The 17,158-nt window shown below is 37.8% G+C and overlaps 2 protein-coding genes across 11 annotated transcripts in view; one reads left to right on the top strand and one right to left on the bottom strand.

The window, feature by feature from the left end:
- Nucleotides 1-3,425, bottom strand: part of PPHLN1 (periphilin 1) — a 28,748-nt gene extending 25,323 nt beyond the window's left edge. For 5 of the 9 annotated variants that reach the window (XM_088141747.1, XM_088141743.1, XM_007433814.4 and 2 more), the window contains exons 1-2: nucleotides 3,105-3,321; nucleotides 960-1,006 (exon numbers count right to left, since the gene is read on the bottom strand). In XM_088141747.1, coding sequence (XP_087997873.1) covers nucleotide 960 — 1 coding nt within the window. In that variant the 5' untranslated portion in view covers nucleotides 961-1,006; nucleotides 3,105-3,321. The other 4 variants (XM_088141744.1, XM_088141748.1, XM_088141745.1 and 1 more) reach the window with 3 other exon arrangements.
- ZCRB1 (zinc finger CCHC-type and RNA binding motif containing 1) lies at nucleotides 3,389-15,839 on the top strand. Of its 2 annotated transcripts, XM_007433821.4 has the most exons (9): nucleotides 3,389-3,530; nucleotides 3,646-3,788; nucleotides 10,725-10,814; nucleotides 10,973-11,001; nucleotides 13,198-13,309; nucleotides 13,392-13,499; nucleotides 13,771-13,883; nucleotides 14,025-14,109; nucleotides 15,613-15,839. In XM_007433821.4, exons 3-9 carry the CDS (start codon nucleotides 10,731-10,733, stop codon nucleotides 15,739-15,741), a joined length of 660 nt encoding a protein of 219 aa, XP_007433883.1. In that variant the 5' UTR covers nucleotides 3,389-3,530; nucleotides 3,646-3,788; nucleotides 10,725-10,730; the 3' UTR covers nucleotides 15,742-15,839. The 2 variants fall into 2 exon arrangements, with proteins under 2 accessions (XP_007433883.1, XP_007433885.1); XM_007433823.4 differs by lacking the exon at nucleotides 3,646-3,788 and having other exon boundaries at nucleotides 3,404-3,530.
- Nucleotides 15,840-17,158: the final 1,319 nt, after the last annotated feature.

Raw genomic sequence — 17,158 nt, 5'->3', positions numbered from 1 at the left:
TACATATTGCTTGGTTCACTTTCAGTCATTGCACATTAACAGTTTCAAGATATGTATGGATGAAAGTATATCTCAAATGTATATGAAAAACAACATGCAGTTAGCTTCATAAATTGGCCACATATCACATCAAGTATTGTGTATAATATTTATCTCTATCATACAGCAGGGATTTCATTTAGATAAAACATTGAGATGCAGATAAATAATATATTTAGATGAAGACTTGCCAAAACATAGCGTCAAGGAATGGAATATTAAAAGGCCAACCCTTTTCATAATATTTGTTTCAACTGACTACCCAATCAGGTTACATAAAAGTAATCTTATGGAGGAGAAACCTAGTATCTCACTATAAAGATTAAAAAGAAGCATGCATTTTAATGATTTTCCCATTACCTTTAAAATGAAGACTCATATAATTCTTATGATTGTGAGAATAAACATCATTTATACATATGATCCAATTCAAGGTGTTGGTTACACCTTTAAAGCCCTACATGGCATGGGACCAGGTTACCTAAGGGACCGCCTCTCCCCTATGACTTCAACCCGTCCCACCCGATCACACAGAGAGGGCATGCTTCGGACCCCCTCAGTGAAAGAATTTCAATTAGCGGGGTCCAGAAATGAATAGACTGGATACGAAACATTTCTGAATGAAATTTCCAGTATCCACTAATGGAAGTTATTTTCTCTGTTTCCTATCTCTTCCTACAACTCCCACCATCTCTCAAAAATCTGCTATCTAGAATTAGGAGACCCACTAGAACAGAATTCAACTAAAGGAACAAAATTCTTTCCCAGCTCCCATGCTGGCAGCAGGCTATCGATCGAACCATAAAGCTAGAATGTAGAAGTAAAAATAAAAATCAGCTTAAATAGCATAAATTGATTCTGCCAGAAGTCATTCTAGTTCCATTGTCAAGAAAGACAACATTTAAAAAAAATCTACTTACTTCTGTGCTTCCTTCAACAATGCTTTAAATCCCAATCCAATTAGTTCCTGTACATTTTTTTAAAAAAACAAGCATGTTAGAAAAAAGGCCAACAATTAAAACTCCCAAATGATACCTCAAATACTTCACTGGACCCAAAGAACGATAAACGCAGGGATACTTATGCAAGGGGCCCTTCTGTTGCCCCAAATCAGCCATACTCTCCAGTCAGAAGTTGAGTATCTCTTGCAACTGACTCATGGAGCAGACTATGGGGAATTACTCCATGGCTTTCTATTCCGCCCATTTATTTCCCATTCAAACAACCATCATGTACTAGCCCAGGTCCTTACTACCATGTTTGGAATATTTAAAAAGGGGATGATTTTGCTAAAGTCGGGTTGCTCAGAACTTAACCACTCCCTAAAATTTTCAAGCCCTAATGCAATCTATTCACATAATCCAAAAATTATTGTTTCAACCATCTGACACTTGTGACTTCCTGCCGGCTTCGCCATGGACTCTGCTTGTCGCAAATGGTGATCATGTGACCGTGGGACACTGTGACCAACATAAATATGCGCTGGTTGCCAAACACCCAAGTCGTGATCACATGACCATGGGGACATTGTGATGGCCACAACTTTGAGGACCAGTCATATATCTCCTTTTCCAGTGCCATTGTAACTTCAAACAGTCGCTGAATGAGCACTCAGTAAGCAAGGACTATTTGTAATGAGGACAGGCTTTGTATCACTTCAGTGATGACTGGTTGTTGCTATGAAAGTGTTATAAGCCACTATGGAAAAGTTGCCCTAGATTCAAATCCACAGAAAACAGTGAGCTGTAGATACTTACATCTATATTCGGTTGTGCATCTGATTTTACCTTCTACCTTCTACCTTTTATTCTTGGTATGTATGGTTTCTTTAGTAATACAGAGCCAGGGAAATGGTGAGAAATAAAGAAAAAAAATAAGAGAAAGAGTTCTTGCTCCTCTTTTCATTTTCCCCTTGATGTTATTACTTAATACTTAAATCAAAATACTATAATTAAATATATTTTAAAAGGGTGTTGCAACAATAATGGAAAATAATTAAACACCTATTATGATGTGATGGTTAGTGTTGGACTGGGGAGACCCATTCAAGTCCATCTTTAACTATGACAGCTCACTGGATGACTTTGGGCCAGTCACTATCTCGCAGCCAATTTACTGCAGAGGGTGGTGGTGGGTAGAAGATATGGGGGACAGAATTTATGGCTATTGCTTTAGCTCTTAAAAAAAAAAAAGAGGGATAGAAATCTAGTAACTAAAATATGATTTTAAACTGAGCACAACATTGAGCATGCAATGACTAAGACTAATGAGTTAGCTTTAACCAAGTTCAGGGGACAACTCATTTTGTTGGTGATAAACATTAACTAAACTATTACAGTGAAGTTTGGTATTGTCAGAATCCTCACAATCAAATCAATTGCCTCACTAGTTTGCTTGCTTCATTTCTGCCATTACAGTGATGGGGAGGAAGGTGGGGGGAAGGTTGGGAGGTTAACTGTTAAGTACAGATGGACTGTTATCTGGTTCTCAAGAATGCCCAAGGTCATACCAGTGTGAGACCTGGAGAGAATCTTTGACATGCACAAGAGAAACTCAAAGACAGAAAGGGGGAGGTGAAATGGGAATGAGGTAAAACTAAATTTTGGTGCGCGTGGGACTCAGTTCTAGCTATCGCTTCAGAGCTGTACACTACTTTACAATAAATGAACTTTTCTTTGAACCTGCATTGGTTTCAGTGGGAGTTGCTTTCATTGGGAACTGAGTACCGCGGTTGTTACAGGTACACTGTAATAAATTAGCTCGTCAATGAAGAAAGTATATACCGTGGGTGGAAGGAATAAAAGAGACACCCATTACACATGCAGTAAGAACTTATATCACAGGAAGCTAACCTTCATACTTGAAACGCTAATTCCCAACAACGGGAGTTGCACGAAGCAGCTTTCTTCAAGACATACCCAAAGCCGGATGAAGGGCAAGAGCGGGCCAAAAGTCCTAAGCAGAGCTCCACGTGAAAGCCAACCCGACTGAGCGAGCCGGCATCCCTTCCAAATAAACGGGCCCAGGCTAACCTGCCACCTCCTCCGGACCAGCACTGCTCTTACCCCTTTAGTCCATCCACCGGGCGGGCACGGCAAGCGCTCTAACAAAGCAGGAGGAAGCCCATGCGTGAGCGGGAAAAGAAGCCTTCGGAGGTCGCGCTGAGCCGCGGCCGAGAGCCAGGGGACCACAGTACTTCGCTCGGGAAGCAGAAGGAAGCTTCTAGCGAAGGCCGGGACGCTCCCTCCCCGCGCGCACTTCGGCCCGCCGGAAGCCCCACCAACTCACCCGCCGCAAATCAAAGCCTCAGTTGCACAGCAGTGTGACCCGGAACTTCCGGCGCGCTGTCTACGTCACCGAGAAAGCGACGGCACCGCCTTTCCTTTTCCCCTCCCGGCCCCAGTTGAAGGCCCGGGTACCGCCGGGCAGGCGCGGAACGTCTTGGTGGCGCTGCAGTTGCAGCGAGGAGCTGGAAAGGCTAAGCGTCGCCGGTACGTACCTCCTACTCCTCCGTGGCAGGGTTCCCGTGGGAATCGGGAAGGCGGTGTAGATGCGCGTGTAAATATGGAGGGCGCTCTGCTTCTTCCAACTGCGCTTTCCCGACAGCGATCCTGTGCGCGCGTCATCGGCGGAGCGTCGAGCGGAGGCTGCTGAGAGTCGGGCTGTTTTGGTGGGAGGCAGCGGCGGAGGAGAGGAGAGGAGAGCGATGGTCCGCTTCGGCCTCAACTGAGGGGCGTCCGTAGGCCGCGGTTAGTGCCCCAGTTTTTGCATTCTTCTCTCGTGGCCTTAGCCTACTGGGAAATGAGTGGTCGGGTTCCTTTCGGCTAATTCCTGGGTCGACGAGTGTCTTCCAAGCTTGTCAAGGACCTTGCGTTGCCTCTGGTTGCTGTTTAACGGTTATCTATATTATTTTTGTTTTTATTATTGTTTAGCATAAATCAGTTCTCTTCTCTCAAAAGAACCAAGGGTGATCAAAGTCTGCAGTTGTGTGCATGTGTTCCTGGAGTTATTTTTCTTTTTCCCTTTATTCTTTGTAAATGTGTCCTCTTATAAATTTTAACTGTATATTTATTTATTGTTTTAATATGCTGTAAGCCACCCAGAGTCCCCCATTGGTGGGAGATGGGTGGGGACAAGTTAAATAAATAAATAAAAGCAGGAGGCAGCAGGGAGCAGGGGTTATGTCAGGTTGCTCCCGAAGTTTTCTTTGCATCCCCTTTCTTTTCCCTTCAAAATAATAGGTATGTGATTGTAACCTTTAAAAGCCTTAATTAAGCAGTCTTCAATCAGGATATGTACAGTCAGGTCCAGAAATATTGGGACATCGACACAATTCTAACATCTTTGGCTCTATACACCACCACAATGGATTTGGAATGAAACAAACACAATGTGCCTTAACTCCAGACTGTCAGCTTTAATTTGAGGGTATGTACATCCAACTCAGGTGAACGGTGTAGGAATTACAACAGTTTGCATATGTGCCTCCCACTTGTTAAGGGACCAAAAGTAATGGGACAGAACAATAATCATACATCAAACTTTCCCTTTTTAATACTTGGTTGCAAATCCGTTGCAGTCAATCACAACCTGAAGTCTGGAATGCATAGACATCACCAGACGCTGGGTTTCATCCCTGGTGATGCTCTGCCAGACCTCTACTGCAACTGTCTTCAGTTCCTGCTTGTTCTTGGGGCATTTTCCCTTCAGTTTTGTCTTCAGCAAGTGAAATGCATGCTCAATGGGATTCAGGTCAGGTGATTGACTTGGCCATTGCATAACATTCCACTTCTGTCCCTTCAAACACTCTTTGGTTGCTTTTGCAGTATGCTTTGGGTCATTGTCCATTTGTACTGTGAAGCGCCGTCCAATGAGTTCTGCAGCATTTGGCTGAATGTGAGCAGATAATATTGCCTGAAACACTGCAGAATTCATCCTGCTGCTTTTGTCAGCAGTCACATCATCAATAAATACAAGAGAACCAGTTCCATTGGCAGCCATACATGCCCACGCCATGACACTACCACCACCATGCTTCACTGATGAGGTGGTATGCTTAGGATCATGAGCAGTTCCTTTCCTTCTCCATACTCTTCTCTTCCCATCACTCTGGTACAAGTTGATCTTGGTCTCATCTGTCCATAGGATGTTGTTCCAGAACTGTGAAGGCTTTTTTAGATGTCGTTTGGCAAACTCTAATCTGGCCTTCCTGTTTTTGAGGCTCACCAATGGTTTACATCTTGTTTACATCTTGTGGTGAATCCTCTGTATTCACTCTGGTGAAGTCTTCTTTTGATTGTTGACTTTGACACACATACACCTACCTCCTGGAGAGTGTTCTTGATCTGGCCAACTGTTGTGAAGGGTGTTTTCTTCACCAGGGAAAGGATTCTTCGGTCATCCACCACAGTTGTTTTCCGTTGTCTCCCGGGTCTTTTGGCGTTCCTTCTTTTTGAGAATGTTCCAAACAGTTGTTTTGGCCATGCCTAATGTTCTTGCTATCTCTCTGATGGGTTTGTTTTGTTTCTTCAGCCTAATGATGGCTTGCTTCACTGATAGTGACAGCTCTTTGGATCTCATCTTGAGAGTTGACAGCAACAGATTCCAAATGCAAATAGCACACTTGAAATGAACTCTGGGCCTTTTATCTGCACATTGTAATTGGGGTACTGAGGGGATATCACATACCTGGCCATGGAACAGCTGAGAAGCCAATTGTCCCATTACTTTTGGTCCCTTACCAAGTGGGAGGCACATATGCAAACTGGTGTAATTCCTACACCGTTCACCTGAGTTGGATGTACATACCCTCAAATTAAAGCTGACAGTCTGCAGTTTACGCACATTGTGTTTGTTTCATTCCAAATCCATTGTGGTGGTGTATAGAACCAAAGATGTTAGAATTGTGTCGATGTCCCAATATTTCTGGACCTGACTGTATATCTTTGCTAGCATGATTTCCAAGTCCAGTATTATTTCCTATATGAACCGGGAATGAAGGGAGGATGATATGGAGGCACCTCCAGGGACAAAAGCAGCGTTGCAATGCAACCTCCACCTCTTTCATACAAATGTGTGATGTTGCAACACATGTACAAAAGGGCTGGCGCTCACATCATGATGACACGATGTTGCTTTCATACTAATTCCTCTGGGAGGGCTTTGCCTTCCAAAGACAAATGTTGGAAATATATTATACGTAGTAAAGAGTGACAAAGTGAAGTTGCCATGAAATATTTAAATCATAAATTTAAATTTAATGTTTTCTTTACTCATATACAAACCTCCCCTGTGCATGTTTATGTTATGAAACATATTTAAAACTTACAAAACTTTCTTCATTTTGTTTGGCTGTGCTTAAAGAAAATTTGAAAATGCAGGCATTCCCAAATGATAAACTTTCTGTTTATCTGCATTACCTTTTTGCCAGCCTGGCAAGCAAAAACAGGTACAAAGTTTGAAAGCTCATTCATTTCAAATCCTAATATATATTCACCCAGAAAGAAGATAGTTTAACCAAGGACAAGAAATAAATTTACATTCCCTTACGCACACACATCCACTTCTTTGCTGCTTCTTTCTCCCCTTGTTGTCCATTGCCTCCTCTTGTTTAAGACAGGCAGTATATGAAAAAACTCTTTGACATTTTACCCAGCAATCTGATTTCTCAGGAAGAAAAGAAAAGAACATTCCACTGCTTAAGATAGTCAATACAATTAGAGGCCTTTCTATAATAAATGAAGAACACATCACTCACATTCTTGTGGGTATTCTTTGGCTTTCTCAATTATCCAGCATACATCAATAATGATATCTCTTATTTCTTGGTGTCTTCTAAAGCCGTCTTGAACATCTGGTATCTCCCTTTCCATGTAGGAATCTAATCTGCATTGGATGATCCTAACCGTTATTTTGCTAGCATGAAATTAGAGGGTATTGTACAATAGTTTGCAGAGTCTTTTGAATCTCCTTTCTTTGGTATTGGCATGACTGACTTCTTCCATCGGTTGGCCACTGTGGTGTTCTCCAGATTTGCTGATACATTTGGTTAGAACATTTACTGATTCTTCTTCTGTTATTTGGCATATTTCTGTAGATATTCCATAAATTCCTGTAGCCTTCCACCTTGGTAATGACAGAAATGCTGATCTAACTTCAGCTTCTAGTACTAGAGGATCTTATTAATAGAGAATATCTTCTAAGTTATTTTGGATGCGGACATCTCTGCCATACAGAATTTCAGCGCTCCCTCCATTTTTATTTAACTTCTTTGAATCAGTTCCTATCTATCCATTGGTGTCTCTGGCATATCAGTTTGAGTTTGGAATCTCCACCTGAGGTTGGAGATATTTTGAAAGACTTTCCTTGTTTTTCCATTTTTCCGTCTTTCCCTCTTTGATGTCTTTACAGACATTGTTGTCATTCTGCTTACTGTTTCTTTTAAAAGTTCTCTGAGATTCTTTGCTAAGTTCCTTCCTTCCTTTTTCTTTGCTTTGCTTCTCTCTTCCTAGCAATTTTCACCGTCTCTTCTGATATTTAGTGTGCTTTCTTCTGTTTCTTGGTCTTTGGCAGTCTCTTTTTACATTCACTCTTAACAACTGCCTTGACTTCATTCCACAGTTCCTCTGGTTCCCTGTCAACAAGGTTCAGGACTTCAAAATGATTCTGATGTTCCCCCTGAAAATAATAGATACATGCTCAAGTTCATATCATGAAAACTGGGGGGCTTTGTTCTTCCATTTTAGCTTGACTTGAAACTTGCACATGATCAGTTTGTGATTCCAGAGTCAGCCCTTGGCCACACATTTGGTGTTACAACTGAGTTCTTTCACCTTCTTGCACCAGTAATAATAGTCAACTTGATTTTGGGTATTCCATCTAGTGATGCCCATGATACACCCATCATTTTGATTGTTTCAAGATGATGTTGGCAATGAAGAAATCTTTGGATTGACAAAAATGTATAAGTTGTTCTCGTGCTTTATTTCTGTTTCTTAGGCCATACAGTCTTACTACACCTTCTTCCTTACTGATTCCGTCTTTGGCATGCCAGGCTCCAACCACAAGCAGTGCATCTTGCTCATATGTTCTATCAATTTCAGATTGCATTTGATATAAAACTCAACGCTGCATCATTGGTCACTTCATATTGCCTATCCACATGGATAGGTTTCCTTGGTAAAAAAAATAGGAGTGGGTTACCGATGCCTTTTGTGAGGTAGGAAATGATGCTTTTGCTGTTGTCACCAATGATCACTTTGGTGTATATTGTTGCTGCCTAATATATGTGCCTGCTTGCTTTAGCTGGGTGACTGGGATGACCTTCACATCTTTTCTTCTGCATCAGTGGTTAGACATTAAGCTTGGATAGTCATCATATTAAAGTCTGATATTATTCAGCCACTGACTGCATTGTACCAAATTACTGCTTTTGCAACATCCTTCCTGACAACAGAAGCAGTGCCATTCCTACTTTGTTCTTCATGTGCTAAGTAGTAAACAATATAATCTTCTGAATATAATTACTGTGTTGAGATTTCCCATGTTCATGTTTCTTATGTTCCATCTTCTCATTATGATTCTATCTTTGCGGATATGGATTTTCTTTTCCTGCATGGCAGTTTCAAGAACTAGATATCCTGAAGGCTTTAATCTAGCCATATCATAAATACCATCCTCAGTTCTTAGTAGCAGCTTGAGTGCCATTTGACCTGAGAGGCCCATCATCCAGCATTATATTGTCAATCACTTATCATGCCTATCCATGTAGTTTTCTTGGTAAAACACAGGAGTGGTTTACCATTGCCTTCTCCCATGTAGTATGAAATGATGCTTTTAGTATTGTTATTAAAGTTATCATCTACCCTCAGCATGTTGCTATATTGCTGCTGTCTAATATAGATGCCTGTTTCCTTTAGCTGAGTAGCTGGCATGATTTCATGCCTTAGGGAACCCTGCTGGGAGTATATACTCTTTACGTACAGTCCCAGTAATCTTTGCTCATCCTTCGCAGAAACAGCACTATATCCTTTTCAGTGCAAGCTACCTCCATCTGCAAGAGAGGATTAGAGTTGCTACTCAAATTCTAAACTCAAAGTTAATCTTGAGCAGATTTCAATGCAACACTAGGCCCTAAAAATGAAGCTCTTTCTGAAAATATCGGAAAGATAGAATTTTTATTTACTATATCATGTAAGGCCAGAGAGCCAGTTTGGTGTAGGGCTTAAGGCACCAGGCTAGGAACCAGGAGACTGTGAGTTCTAGTCCTGCCTTAGGCACAAAACCACCTGGGTGATCTTGGGCCAGTGACTCTTTCTCAGCCCTGGGAAGGAGGCAATAGCAAACCACTTTTGAAATCTTGCCAGGAAAACTGCAGAGGCTTGCCCAGACAATTGCCAAGAGTCAAGACTGATTGAAAAAGAAAAAAGAAAAGCCAGATATGGTTGCTCAGTAACAAAAGCATTAATAATGTGGACTGGAAATTAGCCCAACTAGTTTTAAATTTAACCTATATATCTTAAACAGTTCAGTTGGTGATACTACAGAGGGGGTGTGGGATATGGGAGCAGGTACAATCATATCTAACCCCCCATGTTACAAACTTTAGGGACCTTTTTTATTGAGATAGTGACCATTCCTTCCTCATAGCATGATTAACCTCTGATATTTGGGGATACAGGCAGAAGAATAAAGGTGTCATTCCTATCTGTAATTCCCAATTAAAACAGTCAAATTAGTTTGATAGGGTTGTTTCCCATATTTTTATATTTCCCATGGCCTCCCAATTTAAACAATGTTTTTGTAATCCAAAATCTAAGCAAACTTTTAAGTACCAATCAGCAATTGATCATTTCCATTCAGTGATTCTTAAATGTAAAGTCAAAGCTCTAGTTTAAAATCCTTAAACCTTGATTTGACAAAGAATGCATGGAAACCAAAACTGAATTACATTTAGCATATAGGAACAGTAGTCATTGTCTTCAAGACTAATTTTATGACCTAAATAATTAATGTAAAGCTTTATTGAAAAATTCTACAGGTAGTTGATAATCAACTCAGCATCACAACCTGAAATTGTGATGCAAAATATAATTCCACCAGTGAAATGGGCTGAACACTTTAGTAGTATATTTAATGAGCCTTGCCCCCACCACCAAATTCTCAGGAGAGAAGTTGAGAAATCCTTTTTCTACCAGGATTTTAGTAAATGAGATGTTACCTGGGCTCAGTTGTTGTTGCTGCTATACAGTATTTACTTGGTTGTCTTTTTGTTGGTTTATAGGTTTTATTTCTGTACCTGGGTTGTTTTTATGATTAATATTGTTTTGATTTGTAATTGTGGGCCATCCAGAGTCCTATTACTGGAATGGCATACACATATTGTAAAATTAATTAAAATGGAATTCTCAGCTCAAGGTGTATTTGAATAGGATTATTATTTCCCTGAATAAATTGAAAGGAATATGAAAAGTAGGGAGGAAATTTGTCCTCCAAAGATAAACATTGGAAAAGTGTAACAAAATGGCATATCCCCTCACTGCACCTCTTTCTGGGATGATAGTTGTTTTCCATTGTTAAACATGATTATGTTCACTGTAACTATGATTGTTAGGAAATAACCATGTATATTTTAAATAAGATTGAGGCTTCCTTTCCACAGGAGTTTTTTCTTTTTTTGTCTCTAGAAAAAAATGAGTGGAGGATTAGCACCAAGCAAAAGCACAGTTTATGTATCTAATCTGCCCTTCTCATTGACAAACAATGATTTGTACCGAGTAAGTATACTTTAAAATTAAACATTAGAATTGAGTCTATCTGATTTTATGAATAATCATAGAATGTTCTATGTTTACTTCTGTGTTTTGTGAAGAATTTCTTTTTTGTATTTTTATATCTAATTTAAATAACTGTAGTTCTTTCTCTGCCTTTTCAGATTTTTTCAAAATATGGCAAAGTAGTTAAGTGAGTATAAATATCAAATTGTATGTGACTTATTCTTAAATGTGATCTATAATAATCAGTGCTTTTCTGTAAAACACCCTGGATTCAACAGGATCTCTATGTATATGTGTTTGTAATATGATATTAAGACAAGTGCTCATTTGTATTGTCACTGCCACACCTGGTGTGGGACTTGCCATCAAAATGTTCTAGCCATAGGTTGTGCTTTTCTGGAAAAACATCTTCTAAAGTACTTATTTAACCAATTCTATGTTATGGTATTATATATTATATTTAGTATATTCTGTTGTAAAAATATAGTGCCATACTATAGCAGGGAGACAGCTGCACATGGACAAGCAAAGGAATATTTTTGGCATATTTATATATATTTTAATCATGCTTATTTGTAGCTTTCTGGAATCTTACAATAAAAACGACTTTTTAACAGATACTCAGTCCTTTATCTTAAATGTTGTACAGCATCATCTAGATTAACAGATTTACCAACTGGTAACACTTCAATTTCTTTACCCACATTTGCCTACAAAATGCTGCTAGTAGCTCCATTTCTCTAGCTTCAAAGCATAATTTACTTGGGATTTTAGAAGCTGGAGGAGAGAGACAGAATTGTAAGTCATCTCCTTACTGATCACAACTCACCGAAACAACTGTATCTTTGTAAATATTTACACCATCCCAGAAATCTATGAAGTCATTTATCACAGCTGATACATATAAATAGAATCTGGCCCAGAATAATTTTTAAAAAATAGAATGGTTTATGTTCCAAAGAGCAAGTGGCTCTCATACTTTCAAGTATCTTGTTACTTCTTTAGAATGTACAAGATGAAAGTTATGCATAACAACAGGATCAGACGTGCCTTAGTTGATATATATCTTTGTTTCTGTATCTTAAGTCAAAACAGGAAGAATATTCAGCTATTTAATATGATGATCCATAAAGCTTCTGAACATCTGTCACAACTTAACCAGTTTAAGAAGTTTTTTTATTGACCATCATTGCCCTAGAATAAATCTTGAGATGAACTGTAAAGTATATCTGGTCTTGGACATTTTAAGTTTTGTGCTCATTCTTGCATGGCAGGAATGCAAAATCTTTGGCACTTCATAAATGGTTAAACTATCTCCCAGCACCCCAGCTAGCATGATCAGTGAAGAGGGGTATTAGGAGTTGTGCTTCATCAACATTTGTAGGGTCAAAGATTCCCCACCACCATTTTATGGTTTGGCTTTGGATATTTGGAAACAATTGTTTTTATAACTTAAGCCATTTCATGGTTCCTGAAGTAACTAAGCTTTGAGAAGGTTATTGCCCAAATCTTCTATAGTATTGAAAAAGCATTTGATAAAAGCATCCTTTTAGAGGTTTTGGGGGGAACTGATCAGGCACTATGTCCATAATATAAACTGTACTCTTTTTACCCACATTAGTTCTAAAAACCAAATCCAGTTAATAGATTATTCTGTGTGTTGGGCTATATATGATTTTAAATAGGCCTACAGTTGTCATAATAGCAATCATATCCTGAACTACACTGAACTCAGTCTCCCAAGTCCAAAACACTTGGAGTGCCAACACTATCTTGAAGGCCAGCTGTGTCACATCAGGCAAATAGGCAGACTGATTTTTATATTAATAGAATCCCAGTCCTATTCCATTCCCCCAACACTAGGTAGAGACAACTGGAATGAGAGTGTGTCAAGCTGATTTAGCCATTTGTATAAGTGTTAACATTTCTAAATGGGATTTTTGTTCTAATCTTATTTGAGAGGAAAAACAAAGGGCACATTTTTATAAGAAATGGTACATGATCCTCTGACAATGTACTTTTTGCTCTTCGTCTTACATAAGCATTTATAAAATGGAGTTCCACAAATAGCTTATGAATGGACCTGAGTGATTTATTGTCAAGTGTCTATTTTTAGAAATGCTTTACCTATATTATGTTTCTCAATAAAGACTATTCTTCAAGCTTAATGTAAAAACTTCTTCTCTATTGTTTTATATTGGAAATGGTTTGAGTTTCCTGACTAGCTTTTATGGATTTTCTCATGCTGCATTTACTTTGATAGCTCCCATTTTGCTGGAATTTGAAATGAACTACACTAATATAGGCAAACTGAAATGGCTTTGCTATCTGTGCTTTAATAGTATGTGAACATGTAGGGTTTTTTTTGTTTTTGTTTTGTTAGAGTTACAATTATGAAAGACAAAGACACACGAAGGAGTAAAGGGGTTGCATTTATTTTGTTCTTGGATAAAGAGTCAGCACAGAACTGTTCTCGGGCACTTAATAATAAACAAGTAAGTGACTACAGTATATTATGAAGTAACTTTTGAGATATTCTGAAAGCTAAAATTGTATTTGGGTTTTGACTTTTTTTAGCTATTTGGAAGAGTAATAAAAGCAAGTATCGCTATTGATAATGGAAGAGCTGCAGAATTCATCCGAAGAAGAAATTATTATGACAAGTCAAAGTGCTATGAATGTGGAGTGAGTAAATGTTGATATCCAAACAGAGTTATCTGTTTTTGTCATGTTCTTATGCTAATGTCATCCAGCTCAAAGCACACACTTGTGTTATCAATTGATATAGTCAGTTCAGATGACTTTTTTTTAGTATAAACAATGCTACATTTTCTAAAGAGTAATTGTAACTGAATATAAATCTACTATTTACAAGGCAAATCTGTGAAGAAGTAAAAAATAACATTCTCCAAATTCATCCACTAGTCTTGTTCAATAGTATTTCTTTTCTCTTAAGGAAACAGGACATTTAAGTTATGCATGTCCTAAGAACATGCTAGGAGAGCGTGAACCACCCAAAAAGAAAGAAAAAAAGAAAAGGAAGAAAGTAATTGAACCAGAAGAAGAAATGTGAGTGAAATATGTATGAAACATAGCCCCTACTCTCATTTACTGATTTAAGTGCCTACCTTATACCATGTATGTGTATATATGTGTGTGTGTTTTATATATGTGGTTTTTTTTTTTCCCTTTCTTTTGTGTGCTGTTCAGAGAAGAAGAAGAACAAGAAGAAGAAAGTGAAGATGAGGGGGAAGATCCTGCTCTTGATAGTCTCAGTCAAGCTATAGCTTTCCAGGTACTAAAATACATATTTAATGCAGCATTCTCTTCTTTTTAAAGCAAATTTAAGAGCCCCAGAACTTTCAGTTAATGATTGTTCTAATTTCTTCTGTTCAGCATAATAATTGCTATGATTCTCTTAAGAAGTTTTATTCATTCAGCCCAACTTGCAATTTATTCAGCCCAATCTGCATATATATCATAATTCATAACATACTAACTTGGTTTCTAACAGAATGGATGCATTTTTTAAAATGTAGAAACAATATGGCCTTTCTTAGATGCCTCAATTGGTACACATTTATGTTATCTAAAGTTAAATTAAGCATATTGAGATTTGCCCTATGGTTTAAAACAATGGCAATTAGTTAAAATATGGCATGCTTTACTTAGAGTTTTTGGAAAAATGGTGTGCTCCACATAGTATTTTGGTAAAGAAGAGCAAAATCTAGCTGCTGTGTTAATTATGAATGAAGACAGTAAATTATTATCTCTAAATGGTGATGGGGTCAAATAGATCAGATTTTCAGAGGTGGGGACAGAAAGACCAACCACCTTCTATTTGCAGGAAAAAAGTCTACTTTCAGTACAAATTTTGCTGATACTGAATTATGACAGAAAGTTAATTTCTTAATTTTCCTGAATTTGTTATTTAATATGCAAGTTAATTTAATTATCAAGTAATAGCATCATGGCTACACATACAGACTAGATTCATACATCACACTACGTTATGGTGTAACTTAGCTTGATGCATCTGCAGCCATTGTAGTTTGGTTAATGTTTTTTGTGAACATAGCCAAATATGTATTTTTCAGCAAACCATGTCTTAATATCTTACATTACCATCACTATGTTAGACATAATATTCTTCAACTTGTTGATCTAAATAGGATCAAACTGTAGATAATATTTAAAAAACAGCAAACTTGAGCTGTTCTCTGCCAGTAGATCACATTTTTCTATCACCAATCCAAATTTTTTTCAGTTAGGTGTTCTTTCCAAGATAATATGAAAGACATATAGAGCAGAAGGAAGAAAGCAAAGAGATGTCCTGTTAGAAAAGCAGAGGTTTGATAGAATATTATACAGAATAACAAGTACAGTACAAGGACTTAACACCGTTTTATGTTAATTCCTTATTGTATTTGTCAATAGTGATCTACAACTGTCTGAAAATACAATTCTTTAAGGGTCAGAAAAACCATTTTTCAGCCAGATTTTCATTGTGATTGTGTTTCAGTTCTGGATTTGGCCAAACAAGACTCAGTGTATCTTCTGATTTTAATAAATTACTTAAAGCATTGGATTTCAGTTACGGAATATTGCATGATGCGTTGAGGAAAGAGGGCGCCTTTGTTGTTTTATCTTTCATTTAATAATTAATTTGTAACTTAGCACATAGGACAATATGGTTCAAACAACTTGGCCTGTCAACGTCTTACTTTTGTAGAGTGCATGTTACAGAATTTAATATAACTCTCTGTCATTCACTGTGTTTTATGCAATTGTCTTGCAGCAAGCCAAAATTGAAGAAGAGCAGCAAAGATCAACCCAAAATGCAGGGGATCCTTCCACATCTGATTCAAGACGACCACGCATCAAAAAAAGTGCATATTTTAGTGATGAGGAAGAACTTAGTGACTGATGTAAATATTATGTAAATATATTTTATGAAATAATATTACTGTTGTTAACCTTGATCTCTCTACCCTTGTAATTAAAATGTAACTTGAAAGCACCAAATATATATAGTATTGTGTGTTTATGGTGGAAAGTAAGGTATTTTTCAAGTTTATTCTAATATTTAAAATCATTGACAAATTGTTTCTGTAGATTCTAATATATTTTAATAAAAATGCTTTTATTTCAGTAATAGACATTTTAACATCTATTTCAGAAAAAGCAAATAGTAATCTTATACATGTGTACCTGGAAGTAAGTCCTGTTGTTTGTTTGTTTATTTTAATTTTACATCATTTATATAGCAGCCCATCTGACTGACTATAGACAATGTACAAGAACAAATAAAACTAAAGTCTATCTGAAAAATTAAAACAGTACAGTAGAAATCCACATTGTAATAGAAGATGGATGTCCTGCAACTACCCTACGGTCTCAAGATTCAGCTGAAATGGAGTGGCATAAGGCCATCCTCAACACAAGGAAGAAAGGAGCCAATTGCACCTCTGGGGATAATATATTCCACAATGTAGACTCCAGAGAGTTTGCTCCCAGGTAAGTGAATAATGGATTTTATTTTTCTTTGTGAGAAAAACAGGGTTGCATTGTTCAGAGAAAAAGAAATAATTATTTATCCTGCCTTCTGGAGAGTATTTTTCTGGAGAATGCCTCCCTTTATTCCATATTCTTGAGCTATTTGTAATATGGAGAGGGCATGTTACTCTTTAGATCAGAGTAACATTATGAAGCAAAATATTTAACTTTCTCTTGTTTCAGGCTATAACCTAAATCAAAACAGATATTCAATGAGTCTTTTATTAACTAAGACAGACAGTAGGAGCTCCAGGTAACCAATGTCTTAAGTAGCTTGGCTACTTGCTTGGCTCTCAAACATCTTGGTGTTGAGGGCTAATCACAGCATTCCTTTTCTCAACTTTCTGTGCAGGGCTATGTTCAGTCCAGGAATAATTCAGAAAACTTTAGACCTTGCACAAGCACCTCTTTGCTCTTCATTAAAGCAGCAACATCTTTTTTCAGGATTGTACAGAAGCCTAAAAAAAGTCAGGCTATTTTAATGAATAGCAAAGAGGTGCTGTGCTCTATTGTTCTACAGTTCTAAGAATTTCCAGCCACTTTTGGTCATACTGCTTAGATTCTATTAATGGTAGTCCAGTGTGAGAAGACTGCTGCAGCACAGTAAATAGATACTTAGTCTGTAACCAACTATTGGAAAATTAAACTAAAATAAAATCTAACCAGGAAAATTTTATGGTGATCCAAAGTTAGTAGAAAAATTGGCAGTCTTCACAGTGTTGAATTATGGAAATGAAGATCCTACAATTAATTAGCTGATTGATTAAGAAAGATACAAAGTATATATT

Source organism: Python bivittatus, unplaced genomic scaffold, assembly GCF_059951505.1.
Source record: "Python bivittatus isolate LINGU-HERP-01145 unplaced genomic scaffold, Pbiv_v1 ctg000330_np1212, whole genome shotgun sequence".
NCBI classification, from domain to species: Eukaryota; Metazoa; Chordata; class Lepidosauria; order Squamata; family Pythonidae; genus Python; species Python bivittatus.
The sequence above is the reverse complement of the archived record's forward strand: the minus strand, read 5'-3'. Positions and strand labels throughout refer to the sequence as shown.